General features: G+C 52.7%; 1 protein-coding gene across 2 annotated transcripts; it reads left to right on the top strand.

The window, feature by feature from the left end:
- The first annotated feature begins 3,962 nt into the window (after positions 1-3,962).
- MS4A15 (membrane spanning 4-domains A15) lies at positions 3,963-17,638 on the top strand. Of its 2 annotated transcripts, XM_032283274.1 has the most exons (6): positions 3,963-4,210; positions 8,873-8,995; positions 12,637-12,693; positions 14,710-14,802; positions 15,137-15,250; positions 16,530-17,638. In XM_032283274.1, the coding sequence occupies exons 1-6, from the start codon at positions 3,986-3,988 to the stop codon at positions 16,644-16,646; spliced, it is 729 nt and encodes a 242-aa protein (XP_032139165.1). In that variant the 5' UTR covers positions 3,963-3,985; the 3' UTR covers positions 16,647-17,638. The 2 variants fall into 2 exon arrangements, with proteins under 2 accessions (XP_032139165.1, XP_032139166.1); XM_032283275.1 differs by lacking the exon at positions 8,873-8,995.
- The last annotated feature ends 259 nt before the right edge of the window (positions 17,639-17,897 follow it).

The raw sequence follows: 17,897 nt of genomic DNA, 5'->3' as shown, positions 1-17,897 counted from the left end.
TCATACAGGTGACGGCTCTTTAAAAACTGTAAAAGGGCTGTGCCTATGAGGGCTGTTACTACCACTGCCCATTCACTGGGTGAAGACATGCATTTTGGTGATGTCTGGGCACTTTCTGTGTCTCTGCTACAGGCAGCTGTTCCTCTAATGGGTACCTTGCAGATTCCTGGAGGCAGGGGGCAGTGGCATTCCCTCCTCCACCTGTCTGTCCCTGACACACGCATTTGTATTTTGGGCATGCTGACTGATGGGTTAGTAAGAAAAAGAGAGTCCTCCTTCTGGGTAGCGCAGAGCTGGGGCATGGCCTCCGGAATGTGGCAGATGAGTTAGTCCCCGGCCCCAGGGTGCAGAGGCGCTGGTAGCAGCCACAGAGGGCGGGGAGGAGAGAGGAGTTTACATTCTCAGGAACTATGTGGCACTTTCATGCTCATGATTTCACTTACCCTGCCTGTTGACAGAGAGCCTATTTTTATAGGTGTTTTCTCTTCCCCTGAGGATCACAAGGTCTCTGTTTTCCAAATTTCTCACCACTTGCCCAGGAGAGATGTTGTTAATTATGCACATGCTCCCACCTGGGGCCACACAGGCCCAGTCTGATCTGAAATCCCAGGAGGAGCCCAGCCGAACCGCATGGAGCTGGTCCTTCCCCACCCAGAAGGTCCACAAACCTGCCCATACACCACTGCGGGTCTCAGACGCAGTGTTCACCTATCCCTGGTGAAATGACACCTATACAGGCAGAGTGGTGAGGGGCTCGCCAAGTTATAATGGTCTCATTTAAAGGTTTTGTGTTTGTATCTTAAAATCACGTCCTTCCTACCTCTGGTGTTCAAATTGCCTTCCTAGATGATGGTGAAAACATGGATGACTTTTTGCAGAAACTTACTTGGGAAAGTAGAAAACTGGCAGACTCATCTGGTCCCAATGTGTTTCTCATTTGCTGATCTGTGAACACCACGCATTTCTGAACCATTTCTCCCAGGAGTGAAGTACAACCATTTGTTCCCTCATCTGACAAAGCCAGGACTCAAACCTAAAAGTATAGGAATTCCATACGTCCGCACTCTTCCCACTGAGAGATAGGAGTCTGGGTCCATTACAGCTCTGCCACTGAGGCTCTGTCCAACTGGAAGGAAAACACTTGTCCTCTCTGAACTTCTGTTTTCTTATCTCTAAATCACACCAAATAATCCATGACTGCCTCTCCCTTGGAGTGAGATGCGGGCTGTAAATGTTCATTGTTACATCCGAGGAAGGGACAGACCGATGGGTGAGGTGGGTCCCCGTCAGCCCGAGTTCCTCATTCTGCCGTCTGTCTCTCTCATCCAGTGTTCGTGGATTCCCGGGCAAGAAAATCTTTAGCGATGTCCTCAGAAACTGTAGAGTCTCCCCAAATATGCCCATTTTGTGCTGCTTTAGCAGAAGACCTGAGACTGGTTAATTTATAAAGAACAGAAATGTGTGCTTCACTGTTCTGGAAGCCGAGACACAAGTTGAAGCAATAGTTAAAATTTACTGAGCATTTACTATGTGCCAGGCAGTGTTCTAAGAATGGGATTGGCGAGCTATAGCCAACAGATTGGACCTGGCTTGCCATCCGTTTCTATAAATAAGTTTGGTTTTGTTTTCAGACAAGGTCTCACTCTGTCATTCAGGCTAGAGTGCAGGGGCGCAATCTCAGCTCACTGCAGCCTTGACCTCTGAGCCTCAGGTGATCCTCTCACCTCAGCCTCCTGAGTAGCTGGGACTACATGCATGCACCACCACAGCTGGCTCTGTTTTGGTGGGTTTTTTTTTTTTTTTTTGGCAGGGATGAGGTTTCACCATGTTGCCCAGGCTGGTCTCAAGCTCCTGAGCTCAAGCAATCTGCCCACCTCAGCCTGCCAAAGTGCTGGGATCACAGACATGAGCCACTGCACCCAGCCATAAATAAAGTTTTATTGGAACACAGCCACACCCATTGGGTATATATTGCCTATGTCTGCTTTGCACTACAATGGAAGAGTCACGTGGTTGCAACAAAAGTTACATGGCTCCCCAAAATCCAGAATATTTTCTATCTGATTCTTGACAGAAAAAATCTGAGTAGTTTTCGTGTCTACTAATAATTAGGTTAGTGTCAGATCCTGGAAATGAGAGACTCAGTGGAGGCGGTACTATTTGGGAAGTCACAGCATAATCCCTTTGGAGAACCACTCTGAGCATCATGTGTTGGTCACACCTCCCAGGCTGAAGGGAGCCATGTTAGTAATCCCTTAAAAATATCAAATCAGCCAGGCGCAGTGGCTCACACCTGTTATCCCAGCACTTTGAGAGGCCAAGGCAGGCGAATTGCCTGAGGTCAGGAGTTCGAGACCAGTCTGGCCAACACGGTGAAACCCCGTCTCTACTAAAAATACAAAACAATTAGCCAGGTGTGGTGGTGGGCACCTGTAATCCCAGCTACTCCGGAGACTGAGGCAGGGGAATTGCTTGAACCTGGGAGGTGGAGGTTGCAGTGAGCTGAGACCGCACCATTGCACTCCAGCCTCAGCGTACAGAGTGAGACTCCACCTCAAAAAAAAAACAGTCAAATGACTTCCCTCACCCCTAATGCCAGCAGATTTTTATCCTGTGTTTCCTCAATCATCTTTTTGGAGATGCCTCCAGTCACTGAAAACCTTGCTCAAGAGCCTATGTGTGCTTTTCCCTCTGTTTCTCTGCATTGAGTCCAATGCTGTCCCTTGCCCACTTTGTCCACCAACATAGGCGAGACCTGTCACAAAATAAATGGCACAGAGTCTTCCTGGAAGACACGCATATTTCACACACTGTCAGCCAAGAACAGTGAGGCTGAGCTCTTGCAGCCAAAAGCCCTTGCAGAACCGCAGAGAACCTGCCGCACAGTCTGCAAGCTGGCTCAGTCCTGAGGTGCAAGCACGGTAGCTCCCAGAGCCCTGGGAAGCAATGCACATCCACGTCCACTGTCAGTTGCGGCTTAGCTATGTTCTAGTTAACAAAACAGCTCAGGTGCATCATGTTATAGCAAGTCATGCTGTAAGGGATGGATTTTATCAAGTTGGTGTGTGCTCTTTCCGTCTAGTTCACACCAAACCCTGTGAGATTGGTACCAGTGGTATTATCCCCATTTCACAGGTAAGGAAACTGAGGCAGAAGGGGGGACCATCTTGCTTTCGTGCCTCACAGTAACCAGAGGAGCCAGAATTCAAACCCTGGCTTCTATCTCAGACCCTTACACTGAACTGCTAAACTCCCACCCACCAATGCCAATAAGAAGGATGCGTGTTTTCGATTTTATTGTATAATCTGGCAGATTCATCACTCTGCTGTTTCCTTGGAAAGTTATCTCCTGACACCTGGATAATGGGTGTTTTTTTTCCCAAAGGGTTTGCCCAGCCACACCTAAAGTTTCCATATCTACACATATCTTGGCTACATCAATGGTAATTGCTTGGGTGGCCAAATGGAAATCTTCCCACAGCAGGTGGGAAGTTCCCACACCCAGGAAAATTATTGGCACTAGCTCAAAGCCGTGAGCCGAGAGGCAGGAAGTGGCAGGGAGTCCTGGTCTAGCGGTGAAGAAACAGGTGCTCTAGCCAAGCTCTACCTTCCACTAGCTGTGTGTCCTTAGGTAAGTCACTTGCCCTTTCTGGGAAAAGAAGGGCATTTAAATACACACTCCTCCAAAAGAGGCTTTCCACACAATACAGCACAGAGATTAAGAGGAGGGCCACTGGACCCAAGAAACCGGAATTCAAGTCTCAGCCTTACCCCACCTAGAGGCCCTTGACCTCAGACATCCTTCCCTTCTCTGAGTCTCAGCTTCCCAGCTTTGATAAGAGCGTTTGGGGCCATCCTCGCAGGCCTGCAGTAAGCAAGGGCAAGTAGGCATGTTGCTTATCAACTAAATAGCTTTGTGCACGTGTGTAACGATGATTACCATTGTTCTCTCCCAGGCCCTTGTTCTCCGGGCTCTCTGAGCACGATGCCTGCAGCTCCCACCAGCAATGGGGTGTTTGTTGTCATCCCACCGAGCAACGCCAGTGGCCTCCGCCCACCTCCAGCCATTCTGCCCACCTCCGTGTGCCAGCCTCCAGGGATTATGCAGTTTGAGGAGCCACCGTGGGGGTCACAGACACCAAGGACCACACAGCCACCTGACTTGCGGCCCGTGGAGACATTCCTGACAGGAGAGCCCAAAGCTTTAGGGGTAAGAGCAGCCCCTCTGCATGACCCGAGGCAGGTAGTGAGTGCTCCAGCACGGGAGCATTCATGCACATTTTGGAGAGGGGAGAAGGCAGTTAATATTAATACTTAGTAATGGCCGGGCACGGTGGCTCACCCCCGTAATCCCAGCACTTTGGGTGACCGAGGCAGGTGGATCACGAGGTCAGGAGATCGAGACCATCCTGGCCAACATGGTGAAAACCCCCTCTCTACTAAAAATACAAAAATTAGCTGGGCACGATGGCGCAAGCCTGTAGACCCAGCTACTTGGGAGGCTGAGCCCGAGAATGGCTTGAACCTGGGAGTCGGAGGTTGCAGTGAGCTGAGATCGCGCCACTGTACTCCAGCCTGGGTGACAGAACAAGACTCTGTCTCAAAAAAAAAAAAAAACTTAGTAATGACTGAAAGATTCAGCCATGCACCTGGTAGACAAGCACCCTTCCCGCATAAAGCTCACAGAGAATAAACCAGTAAACAAATGACTCAGAAACCTCCAAAGAGAAAAATAAGGTTAAAAACTATGATTGGGGCTAAGGGGAATCATAGCAAGGGTAGACAGAAAGTTCTCTCTGGGGAGCCGACATTTCAGCTAAAACTCGGCTGTCAGATTGAAGCCAGCCAAGGGAACTGCTGGTGGAAGGGCTGGAGAGGAAGGTTTGCCAGGTAGAGAGAACAGCAATTGCAAAGGTGTTGGGAATGGGTGTGGTTATTACGGGAAAAGATGGAAGCTTGACATAGCTGGAACATAATGAGCAAAAGAAAGCGGGGGATGAGAGGCAGGGGGAGTGGTAGATGGAAGTCAGCCGCAGTAGAGCTGTCAGTGCATGAAGAATAGCTTCTGAGCTGTTCGTCAATCTCAGATGGCCTTGAGCTATTGGTCTCAATAAAATATTGAAGGCATAAAATATTAGCTAGAGATAGAAAGATATACACACTCATTTGCATGTATATGTGTATACACATACTGTTAAAAAAAAAAAAAAAAGCTTTAGGCCAGGTTCAGTGGCTCATTCTTATAATCCCAGCACTCTGGGAGGCCAAGGCAGGTGGATCATCTGAGGTCAAGAGTTTAAGACCAGCCTGGCCAACATGGTGAAACAACGTATCTACTAAAAATGCAAAATTAGCTAGGCGTGGTAGCACACACCTGTAATCCCAGCTTGGGAGGCTGAGGCAGGAAAATCACTTGAACCCTGGAGGCAGACTTTGCGGTAAGCCAAGATCACACCACTGTACTCCAGCCTGGGAGGCAGAGTGAAAAAAAAGAAAGAAAAAGAGAGAGAGAGAAAGAGAAAGAAAAAAGAAGGAAAGAAGAAAGAAAGAAAGAAAGAAAGAGAGAGAGAGAGAGAGAGGGAGGGAGGGAGGGAGGGAGGGAAGGAAGGAAGGAAAAGGAAGGAAGGAAGGAAGGAAGGAAGAAGGGAAGGAAGGAAAAAGGAAAGCGTTAAACAAAGTAAATTTAACAGAGTTTATGTGAGCTAAGAATAATTCATGAATCTGGCAGCACTCAATACCAGAAGAGGTTCAGAGAGCTCCATCCAGCTGTGTGAATAGCAAGCTCTCAGAGGCCAAACACAGAAGTGAAGAAGAGAAATCCCCCAATCGGCTGCAGCTAGGTGTCTGCCTTATTTGGGCATGATGTCATGAGACGTTTGCTTTATTTGGGTAAGGTCTGATCCATTGGCTGGAGCTCAGCTGTTTGACCTTAGCTGAAACCCAGTTATTGGTTACAAAAATATACTCCTAAAACAGGTTTCAGTGTGTTTATGTACTGAGTTAGGTTGCAGTTTGTTATGTAGGAACTCAAATTATGGAGACAGGCTAATGGCCTCCTGCTGTTTTAATTATACACACACATAGGTAGATTCTTCAGTCTGTTCCTTGGCCTCCGTTTCTCCAGGTGAAAGAAGAAAGCACAGATTGAGCAATAGCAATGATGATGAAGGTGAAGATGAGGACAGCTCTTGCTTATTAAGCATCTCTGATTGGTGCACATACTGTGCGGGGGACTTATCACGCATTGTCTCACTAGATTCTCAGCACCACCTTGTAAGAAGGGGATCACGGGCAGGTGTGGTTGTGGTGGCTCACTCCTGTAATCCCAGCACTTTGGGAGGGCAAGGCAGGCAGATCATCTGAGGTCAGGAGTTCGAGACCAGCCTAGCCAACATGGTGAAACCTGTCTCTACTAAAACACACACACACACACATACACACACACAAATTAGCTGAGTGTGGTGGCACATGCCTGTAGTCCCAGCTACTCAAGAGACTGAGGCAAGAGAATCACCTGAACCTGGGTGGCGGAAGGTTGCAGTGAGCCGAGATCGCACTCCTGCACTCCAGCCTGGGTAACAAGAGTGAAACTCTGTCTCAAACAAAAAAGAAGGGGATCATAGCTCCTATTGGACAGATTAGAAAAACGAAGTTTGTCAAGGTAAGTGGCATCCTATAAACTAGAAATGGCTGACCCTAAAGTTCTACTTTTAACCCCTCTGCTCTGTGGCGTCCAGGACCTCTGGCTCAAACATGCCGGAATTCTACCCAAATAGCTGCACCACACCCACTGGTGCAGGAGGGGACTGGACCGGGGCACAGACACCAAGGGCCGCACAGCCACCTGACTTGTGGCCCGTGGAGACAGTGAGCAAAGAGAGGACAACAGCTGCTGGAACTCCGAAACCCCAGAGCAGACCCTGGGAACCAACGCTCTCCCCCTCCAAAAAGAAAACAAATCTGATGAGACAAACTGCTGAAAAGCACAAAAAGTGGAAAATAGAAGTAAGAGTTATGGAATCCCAGCCATTGAGAAGAATACCACTGTAGCCTTAGCTGGCCTGCCGCCTCATAGCTGGGACGCTTCAGGCAAGTTACTGAACATCTCTGAGCCTCAGTTTCCTCATCTCCAAAATCAGGATAATAATAACCTACCTCTGGCCGAGTGCGGTGGCCCACGCCTGCAAACCCAACACTTTGGGAGGCCAAGGCAGACGAATCACTGAGATCAGGAGTTTGAGACCAGCCTGGCCAATATGGTGAAACCCCATCTCTACTAAAAATACAAAAATTAGCCGGGCATGGTGGTGAGCACCTGCAATCCCATCTACTAGGTAGGCTGAGGCGGGAGAATCACTTGAACCTGGGAGGTGGAGGTTGCAGTGAGCCGAGATCGCACCATTGCACTCCAGACTGGGCGACAAGAGTGAAATTCCGTCTCAAAAATAATAATAACCTACCTCTTCTCATTAGGATTAAATGAGGCCACATCTGTAAACCCCCAGCACAGTGCTTAGCGCAGACAGGCATTTGATAAGTGGCAGCTGGTGTTTCCCAAGGCATAATCCTGGTGGCTGTGGTGGTCTACCAGCAGGGGAAAGACATACAAGGAAGGGGAGCAACACTGGCATCTTGGACACTGTGCCATGCTGTGCCCTGTGAGGACACTGAAAAGGTGAAAGGCACGCAGCTGAAGAGAGGAAGACACTGAAGATTCAGGGACTCATGCCCATGGATATCCAAATTCTTGGCACTCATGTTAGATAGAAATATATATTCCGTATGACGCTGAGACGACAATTCTAGTTGTTCCCAGTCAGAACTGCCCACGCGAGGCCCAGGCTGGTTTGAGTAGTGGTGAGTACTGGTCACTGGAGTCCCTGTGGAAGTCACGGAGCTGGAAGGGGCTGCTGGGCTCCCAGGGCTGGATTCCAGGGGTCTTCAACATCTCTTTCCACTCAGTTACGGAATTCAATAGTTACCCACAACACTGCAATGTTTCTGCTCTGTGGTAGACCTTTTTTTTTTTTTTTTTTTTTTTTTAGACAGAGCCTCCCCCAGACTGGAGTGCTGTGGTGCAATCTCAGCTCCCGGCAACCTCCGCCTCCCAGGTTCAATCGATTCTCCTGCCTCAGCCTCCTGAGTAGCAGGGATTATAGGCGCCTGCCACCACACCCGGCCAAGTTTTTGTATTTTTAGTAGAGACAAGGGTTTCACCATGTTGGTCAGGCTGGTCTTGAACTGCTTACCTCATGATCCACCTGCCTCGGCCTCCCAAAGTGCTGGGATTACAGGCGTCAGCCACTGCACCCAGCCTATGTGGCAGACCTTACTAGAAGCTCACACTTGGGAAAACCATTTCGCTTCTGGGCATAGACTAGTAGGGTGCTGGTAAACCAACTCGTAGAAAGAGGGAAAAAAAAAATCCCACTGGAGATTTCAGCAGGCTGAGGCTGCCGAAGGGGTGGGACGACCAGCGATGAACACTGAAATAGAAAGATGCTCAGGAGAAGGCGCTGCGGGCAGGCTGAGGGGGTGTTGGGGGATGAGGAAGGCCATGCACTGCAGGGAACGTTGCGCCATGGAACGGAGTCCTAAGAAACCCGGGCAGCGACACAGCGGATCAGAGCAGAAAGCAGGAGGCAGGCCGGCTGAGAGCCTTGCTCTGTGTGCCCCGTAGGCTGCGGGGCACTGCCTTTCTCCTTAAAAGTGTCTCTGTTGGTTGCTGTAATATGTCGCCTCCAAAGAACAGAATTTGGGTTTCTTTCCCAGTCGCCCACCTGGAGGAGGGCGGGGCCGGCCATGCTGTTTCCGGGCCGGCAGGGGGCGGTGTGGAACAGACCCCGCAGCGCGGATCTCTGGCTTCCCGCAGACGGTCCAGGTCCTCATCGGCCTCATCCACCTGGGCTTTGGCAGCGTGCTGCTCATGGTTCGCCGCGGCCACGTGGGGATGTTCCTCATCGAGGGCGGCGTCCCCTTCTGGGGAGGAGCCCGTGTGAGTGCCGGGGCCATGGAGAGGGAGGGTGGGGGGATACTGCCCAGGCTCACCTCTCCCCCATGCGCCCACCTCCCATCCTCCTGGGCACAGCCTGTCCTAGGTGGGGGCCTGGAGACGCTTCCTAGAAGAACTGGAGTCCAAGTCTAACTCCTTCCCCCCAAACCCTCTCCATAAACCTGAACCTGACACCGCTCCTGCGGATGGAAAGCTCCCAGCAAACAGCCAGAGAAGCTGCCAAAAAGGACGGGAAAGGCGGGGCACGGTGGCTCACACTTGTAATCCCAGCACTTTGGGAGGCCGAGGCGGGCAGATCTTGACTTGAAGTCAGGAGCTCGAGACCAGTCTGACCGACATAGTGAAACCCCGTCTCTACTAAAACTACAAAAATTAGCCGGGCATGGTGGCGGAAGCCTGTAAACCCAGCTATACGGGAGGCTGAGGCAAGAGAATCGTTTTAACCCGGGAGGTGGAGGTTGCAATGAGCTGAGATCTCGCCACTGCACTCCAGCCTGGGTAACAAAGCAAGACTCTGTCTCAAAAAAAAAAAAAAAAAAAAGGATGGAGGGTATCAGGGCTGGGTCCAAACCACCTGCAGTACCCAGATCCCAGGCCTCACCCCACATCCACACGCCTCCTGCAGAAACCACCCAGCTCCCTGAGTTGGGTCCCAGCCCTCCAAGAGCCCTGTCCCCTGAGAGTCGGACCAGCTCTGAGGCCCTGAGCCCATTCCTCTCACTGCCCCCAGCCAAACTGACCACTCACCCCTGCGGAAGAACGGACAAGTGAGTCCTTGTCATCATCAACGTTAGAGGGCACTTCAGTGTTTGCAGTGACCCCTGGTGTTGGCACCCTCATCAACACATCACCAGAGCCTCCAGCCGCCCGAAAGAAGCACAGGCTTCAGAGTCAGGTCAACAGGGTCTGAATCCCAGCTCCACCGCACGCTAAGGCAGAGTCCCTTGGGCATGTCACTGAACCTCAAGCCTCAACTTCCTCATCTAAAACTTGGGCTCATGGATCTGGCCCTGCCTGCCCCATAGTTTGCAGAGGAAATCAAGAGATAATGTGCATGGTGAGTGGATTACTAACCCTAAAATTCTGTACCAAATAGTGACTGCTGAGCAATTCCCTTTTTGGAGAGAAAGCCAGAGATTTGCATAAAAGGGGTCTCCATTGTGTGAGTGTAGGTTCCAGAACCGAGGGTGATTTTCTTCCCCTGGCCAGGCTGCCTCCAGCAAGAGCACAAAACCCCCTAGATGGGGCTCCAGGAGGACAAAGTGGCTGACACATCACGACCAGATCAGGGCAGTCACCTGGCCGTGCTTGGGGACAACCTCTGGCCCTTTGAATGGTCCATAGTGACCCAAAGTTGGAGGAAAATTTTGCAATCGGAAGAGCTCATGGGGAGAAATCACAACAGGAAGAAACAAAGGGGGCACTTTCCCCTCTGAGCCCCCTCCCGTGGGCTTTATCACAAATATGCCCAGCAAAGCTTCAAAACTCGGGGAAGGAACAAAAGCAAAAACTTGCTTTTCGGTCTCAGGAGACATCAGGGTCAGGAGATCTTGGCAGGACACGTGTGAGCTCCAACTTTCGGTCATTCTGTTGGCGCTTCACATTGCTAACCTCTGGGGACCCCTGAAAATAGAGGGGTATTATGTGCATTTTTCTAGAAAGCAGACTCATCGCTTTTCTTGAAGGCTCAAAGGAGTCCTTAGTTGAAAATTCCCAGAATTAGACAGGGCATGGTGGCTCATGCCTGTAATCCCAGCACTTTGGGAGGCCGAGGTGTGTGGATTGCCTGAGGTCAGGAGTTCAAGACCAGCTTGGCCAACATGGTGAAACCCCATCTCTACTAAAAATACCAAAAAAAATTAGCCGGACATGGTGGCATGTGCCTGTAATCCCAGCTACTCGGGAGGTTGAGGCAGGGGAATTGCTTGAACCAGGAAGATCGAGGTTGCAGTGAGCCGAGATGGTGCCACTGCACTCCAGCCTGGGTGACACAGCAAGAATCTGTCTCAAAAAAAAAAAAAAGAAAGAAAGAAAGGAAAAGAAAAAAGAAAATTCCCAGAATTCCAGGATGGTACAGAAGGAAAGAGGCAGTCAGCAGGGGTGCGGGGACAGCCAGGCCTCCTTCCCTGCATGAACCTGGGCAAGTCACTGTCTCTGGGGCAAAACTTTCTCATCAATAAGGCATCATGCCTGTCTCCAGCCCAGAGAGCCGGATTCCAAATCCAGCTGCCCTCTTGACACCACCACTCGACGTTGAAGAGGCGACTCAGCACATCAAAAGGAAGCCCTGGATGCCTGCCATAGGCTTGCCTCCAGCCCTCTTCCTCCCGTCATGTCCTCATCTCAGCAAATGGCACCTCCAGCCACCCAACTGCCAACGCTAAACACATCCTAAGAATCATCCTAGAGTCTTGTCTTTCTCTGCTCCACAGCAGCAGGTCCTGTCGGCCCGCCCTGCAGAGCACAGCCTGAGTGTGTTCACTGCTTCCCACGCCTGTCACCCCCATGCTGATCTGCACCCGCTGGAGACCTGTGGTGACTCCTTCCTGGTCCTCTGTCTCTCTGTCCCCAGGGCCTCCTCCACCTGCCACTGAACCTGCAGTCTCCCCAGCATGGCAGCTGAGTGCCACCTGCAAATTGCAGGCCCAGAGGGACACAGCGCTGCTCAGCTCCATCTTCTCAACTCAGCAGGTGCAGGGCCAGCCCCACCTCAGTGTGTCAGGCACTGCCAAGTACATAGGTGCCAAGATGCAGGTCCCTGGGTCATCCTCATAGGCAGCCTCATGCCCCACTGTTGTCATCCCAGCTTACAGAGACAACCCTGACCCCCCACCCAGCCTCAAGGAGCCCCTGTGGCCCCTGTGACTTCATCACAGCTCTCAGTACCACTGTCTGTACTTTTCTTCACTGTTTGCTAAGCGTCAGTCTTCCCCAATTAGAATATGAGCTCCAAGAGGGCAGGGTCGCCTTCTTCAACTCCCTTATATTCCTGACACATAACTGCCACTCGGAAAATGTTTGGGTTTTTCTGTTTTTTTGTTTTGAGACAGAGTCTCTCTCTGTCCCCCAGGCTGGAGTGCAGTGGTGCTATCTTGGCTCACTGCAACCTCCTCCTCCCGGGTTCAAGTGATTCTTGCTCCTCAGCCTCCCAGATAACTGGGATTGCAGGTGCATGCCGCCATGCCCAGCTCATTTTGTATTTTTAGTAGAGACTGGAGTTTTACCATGTTGGCCAGGCTGGTCTCGAACTACTGATTTCAAGTGATCCTCCCACCTCCGCCCCCCAATCCTCACGCTGGGATTACAGGCATGAGCCACCACATTCAGCCTCACTCTGTAAATGTTTGATAAGTGAATGCTTGAAGGAACAATGCCTTCCCCACGAGGCCCTGATGATATGATGTCAATGAAACCTTTCACCTCGTAAGCCACAGCCCTAGTTCCCTGGACAGGGGACATCCTTGCTGAGAGACCCCAGGGTGCCTGCCTGAAAGGGAAAGTGGCATCAAAAGGCTGCTCTCTCTCCCTCGCACCTCTCTACAGAGCCCAAGCAGGGTGTGCCCTGCCCAGGGTCCTGGCTGGGTCCCTCACTGGGCCTCAATGGGTCCCCTCTCCCCACATAGTTCATCATCTCCGGATCCCTCTCAGTGGCAGCGGAGAAGAACCACATCAGCTGCCTGGTGAGTCTGAACAAGGGGACCCAGGGGCGGGGATGAGGCCACGGCAGAATCCCACCCTGCCCTGCCCCTCCCGTCCACTCACTCCTTCAGCTCATTCCCCAGCACTTCTGAGGGACCTGCTAAGTGTCGGGGCAGGCCACCATCCAGGCAGACCAGACGCAGACTATGCACGTACAGGAGAAGACAGGGATGACCTCTCAATACACAAGCCAGGGTGGAATGTGAGGTCCACGGATAAAAGGCTCAGGGTCATTCCAAGAAAGGAAAGATGCTAAAACACATCCTGGCAGAGCAGAGCCCTGCTGGGCCTTGGGAAGCAGAGAGGACGTAGAAACTCCACGGGAAAGGTTGAGAATGCACGGAAGGGCGTGGGTGGGGTCGCCACTGAAACCACAATGGCTCCATACAACGAGGGCAAAGGCAGGGCAGGGAAAGTGGAAAGACATTAGACAGAGAGATTTAATCCCACAATGGGGCTGGATCACAATCTCAGGAGGCTTGGTGCCTTCTGCAGGCACGGGAAGGCAGCAGAGGCTTTGAACAGGGGGCTGTGCGCTTTACGTCAGGCTGAGACCATGGCAGAGAGGGTCACGGCACTTACCTTCTGGTGCCTGGTAAGACACCCATAAAACAAACTAACAAAGAGGATAGTTGCCAAGCGTGGAATGTGCCGAAAGGAAGCCGACAGGATAATGTGAGTCATTCTAAGCTCAACTGGGGTCCCTGAGCTGGGGTCAGTGAACCGAGTCCTCACAGTTCAGAGGGCGACAGCCATGGAAGAGCCCAGCCGGGAAACGCCATAGGCTCTGAACAGGGGACCAGGGTCCTGGACCACCACCCACAAGGGCGGGGCCAAGAGGGAGAGGCTGGGGAGGTGACTCAGAGCCTAAATGCCAAGTTCAGGTTTATTTTAAGGGCAATGAGAGACCACAGAGGCTTCAGGAGGGGATTCCTTGCCCTATTTCCATACTTGCAAGGTGTCCCAGGGGTTGGGCAGAGAATGGGTGGTGGAAGGGCAGGACCAGAAGACAGGACTCTCAGGACCGAACCCAGCATCCCCCAGCCCATAAGCTCCAGGAGGACAAGACCTGACCTGCTCTCTCCTGGACCCAGCACCTTGTAGAGTGCCTGGCATGCAGCAGGTGCTCAATAAAAGCTTTGGACTTAATGAATCAATTAATGGATTTCTTGTGAGGCTGTTCTGATCTCAATGAGCTCCTGGTTTCTATTTAAAAAGAAGAAGAAGAATCAGGCGTCTTTAAACCTGAAGAGGTCCTAGAGTCCCCAGCCCACCCGTGAGTGGCTACCCCTTTAAGCCTGGGGCAGATTCACCAGCAGGCTCCAGCTGTGGGTCACAAGATCATCAGGTTCTGGCTGCACGGGGATGGTGACCCCGGGTGGCTGCCTGGACCACCCCAGGAGTCACTTGCCCTGCACGCTCTTCAGAGCGTCAAGTCTTAGGCCTCTCAGCCCACTCAGCCTTCAGGCCATCGGCTCCTGCCCCTCCTGTCTCTGCCTGGTGTCCCACCAGGGTCTGCAGTGCCTCACTCTGCCAGCCGCTTCCTGGGACCTCCTGGAAATAAACTCAACCCCTCTCCTCACCAGGCCTCAGTGTCCATAGCAAAAGGCCTCCCCAGCCCATGCCCCTGAGCAGCCCTCAGCTGCAGCTGCCCTTGCAGGGTGCTGGGCCCCGGGGCGAGGGAGCCACAGTAAGGGGTGGGCTGGAGGCTGCAAACTCCACCCAGAGAGGCTGTAAAGGAGGTGGTGCCCGTCTCCCTGGAAGCTTCTAAGAAGACAAGAGAAGGAAAGAGAGACAACAAAGCCTCCTCCCGAGGTCCCAGGGGAGGAGAAAAGGAGAGTGGTGGATGAGAACGCAGCTGCGCGCAGGGTGGCATGGCCGCTGCCTCCTTGGCTGTGGGAGGGAAAGTGCTGGGGGCTGGGCAGCTGAGCCATGGCCCCTGCCATTTCTCCATCTCTTCCCCTCTTCCCCCTGCTCTTGTCTCTCGGCCTCTGCAGGTGAGGAGCAGCCTGGGCACCAACATCCTCAGCGCCATGGCGGCCTTTGCTGGGACGGCCATCCTGCTCATGGATTTTGGCGTAACTAACTGGGTGCATTGTCAGATGGCCCCAGGGGTGGGAAAACTGTGTCCAGGAGGGCAAAGGGTGAGCGTCTGCAGCATCAGGACAGGGGCAGGGCCTGCCAGTCACTATAGACCTCAAGAATCCATGGACCCTCTGAGCCTTCCCCAAGATGGGCACCAGAAGGAACAAGGAGGCAGCCTGGAGGGTGAAGGGGAGGGTGCAGGATGGGTGGCAGGGGGACTGGCTCCAGGCATAGCTCTGCCACCAACAAGCTGTGTGACCTTGGGCAAGTGATTCTCACGCAGGGGACCTCCTTACTCTAGAACTCTGGGCTCACCTTTCTGTGGGTTTTGGCCCCCAGGACGTGGGCAGGGGCTATCTGGGCATGCTGACTGTCTTCCCCATCTGGGAGTTCTTTGTCACAGTCATTGTCACCCACTTCGGGTGCCAGGCCACTCGTGCCCAGGCCAACGCAGTGAGCGCCCCCACCCACATCCACTAAACCTGAGCCTCTGGAAGGCAGTTGGCTGGGCACATGCTCTGCCTCCAGCTCCCTCCCTCTGCCCTCTGGGAAGGCATATGGAGAGACAGCACTAGGAGGGGTGTCCCATCCATGTCAGGGGGGCCAAAGAAGTCTTTGGGCTGGGTATGGTGACTCACACCTGTGATCCCAGCACTTTGGGAAACAAGACAGGAGGATCTCTTGAGCCCAGGAGATCTCTTATGAGCTTGGGCAATATAAAAAGGTCCTATCGCTGCAAAAAAAAAAAAAATGTTTTTAATTAGCCAGGTGTGGTGGTACGCACCTGTAGTCCTTGCTAGTCGGGAGGCTGAGGCAGGAGGATCGCTTGAGCCCAGGAGGTTGAGGTGGCAGTGAGCTATGATCACAGCACTGCCCTTCAGCCTGGGTGACAGAGCGAGACTGTCTCTAAAACCAAAGCAAAACCAAAGACATCTTTGCAGTTCAGCGAAGACAGCCGTGTTCGCCTCAAAGCACAGGGTGGCGCCAGCATCCACGGAGCCACTGCTGTGTGCAGCCCCACAGGGAGCCCTGCAGATGGAAGGCCTAGGCTCGGGGTGTGGGGGCAGTGCTGCTCTCAGAGGAGTGGGACTTTTTGGAGTTCCCAGGCCACGTGGGAGACGGGGGCATCAGGGAGGGCAGCATGACAGAGATGGAAATTAAGCTTTAATTTCCAAAAAAAATGGAGTACAGTTATGATGGAAAGGGGCAGGAGGGAGCGTTCAAGGCAGGGGAACCAGCTGAAGCAAAGGCTGTCTCAGGCAGGCAAATGCAGGCCACAGGGTGGGGTGTTCTTGGCAGGTGCATGATGGGGTACATTGAGGGTAGGGGGGCTGAAGGCCTGAGCAGGGGAGTGAGCTGGCTCAGGGAAATCAGTCCAGAGGATCTGTCCAGCGCCGGGAAGTAGAGGGGTTCAAGGCCAAAGCCACGGTGCCAGCAAGAGAGCGCAAAGTCCTGAACCAGGCCAGGGCAGCTGGGAGGGAAGGAACATCAGAACGTTAGCGCCTGGTGAAGTGGGGCTTTTGTCTGTTCTGTTCACTGCTGTCCTCCCAGTGCCTGGATCATAGTTGGCCCCAGTACATGTTGTTTGCACACAGAGCCCTAAGGGTGCAATTCAGACTTGCAGAATTCAGTATCAGGGTGCTGTTCTCAGATGACCCACAAGGGAGCACTATTGTGACACTAGCCTGAAGCTCCAGCGTCCTCCAAGAGCTCAGTGCTGTTTTCTCTGCAGCCAGTGATCTTCCTGCCAAGCGCCTTCAGCGCAGACTTCAACATCCCCAGCCCGGCAGCCTGTCCGCCCCCTGCCTATGACAACATGGCATATGTGCCCAAGGAGGTGTCTGAGTAGCAGATGTGGCACCTGCAGGTGGAGTCCAGCGTTTCCCCTCTGGGGCCAGCCTCTCCCCACCCCCACCTTGTTCATCAAGGGCCAGCCCCACCTCGGCCACCCCCCACCACCACGTCCACACACACGGCGGCAGAGTGAGGTGTGCCCAGGGACATCCTTCCCACACTTTCCCCAGTGGCTTCTTTCTAAAAGACACCAGGCTGACATCGGGGTGTGTGTCCTTCAGCTCCCCAAGTCCCATCATCCTTCCAGGGACACCCCCTGTGCATTTCTCTGCTCATAGGGGAAATCCTAGCCCTACTGAAGACTCAGGTTCGAGGCCTGCCCTGACCTTCAGGCATCAGGCAGGTCATTAAGCTCAGAGAGCCGAGAATCCTCCAGAATGGAAGAGTCTGACTCTGGCATTCCACAGAGGTGCAGATGCCCCCGAGGCCACACAGCAGGGCAGTGGCCTGACCTCAGGTCCCCTGGCCCCGAGATCAACTCTGTCCTTTGTCATCTGTTGCTACATCCATGGACCTCAGGTTTCCCATTTGGAAACTCGAATGTTGAACCAGATAAGGTTCATAAGGCTCTTCCAGCTCCCCAGGCTCCCTGAGTCCTGGATCTAAGCCAGGCATCATCCCCCTATTCCCTGGAAACCCTCTTTGTCTTTATCTGGCTATGGAGTCAGCATTGCCCCCCCCACCATCTCCCAAGATGGGGGAGGTTGCAGCGGAAGGCTGACGCCAGCCCCCTCCTGAGGCCCACCACAGTCAGCATCGACAGGGGCACAGCAGTGGCAGTTAGAGACTTCCCTGTGCCTCTCAGCACTCCCTTGCCCACCTCCATAGCTCAAAGACAAGGCTACCACAGAAGGTTACCACGAGACCTGGGCTTTGTCTCCAGGGGACGAGGAGACACTGTCAGCCTGGTGTCCACTGGTCCTTGTAAATCAGATGGCTTGTCTCATCCACACCACAGAAGGAAATAAACCATGTGGCTTAAGTTTTGAGCTGGTCTCGTTGCAATAACTTTTTCTTTTTAACCTCAGGGGCTTCTGAGGGTCATCCCACGTTTATCAGAGGACGTGGGTAACTGTCCCACTGTCACAGCAAAAGGGCACCTCTGGGTGCCATGCTCTGTGTGGTGTAATCCTTACACCTCTGTCCCCATCTCAGTTCAAACAAACATGCATTCATATCCCCCCTCCACAACTAAGAACACTGCAGCTTGAAGAGGTTAAATTATATGCCCAAGGCCACCAAGCTA

The sequence above is a fragment of the Sapajus apella genome, unplaced genomic scaffold (genome assembly GCF_009761245.1).
Source record: "Sapajus apella isolate SASKATOON/1434 unplaced genomic scaffold, GSC_monkey_1.0 scaffold14, whole genome shotgun sequence".
NCBI lineage: Eukaryota > Metazoa > Chordata > Mammalia > Primates > Cebidae > Sapajus > Sapajus apella.
This window is presented reverse-complemented; position numbering and strand designations above follow the sequence as displayed.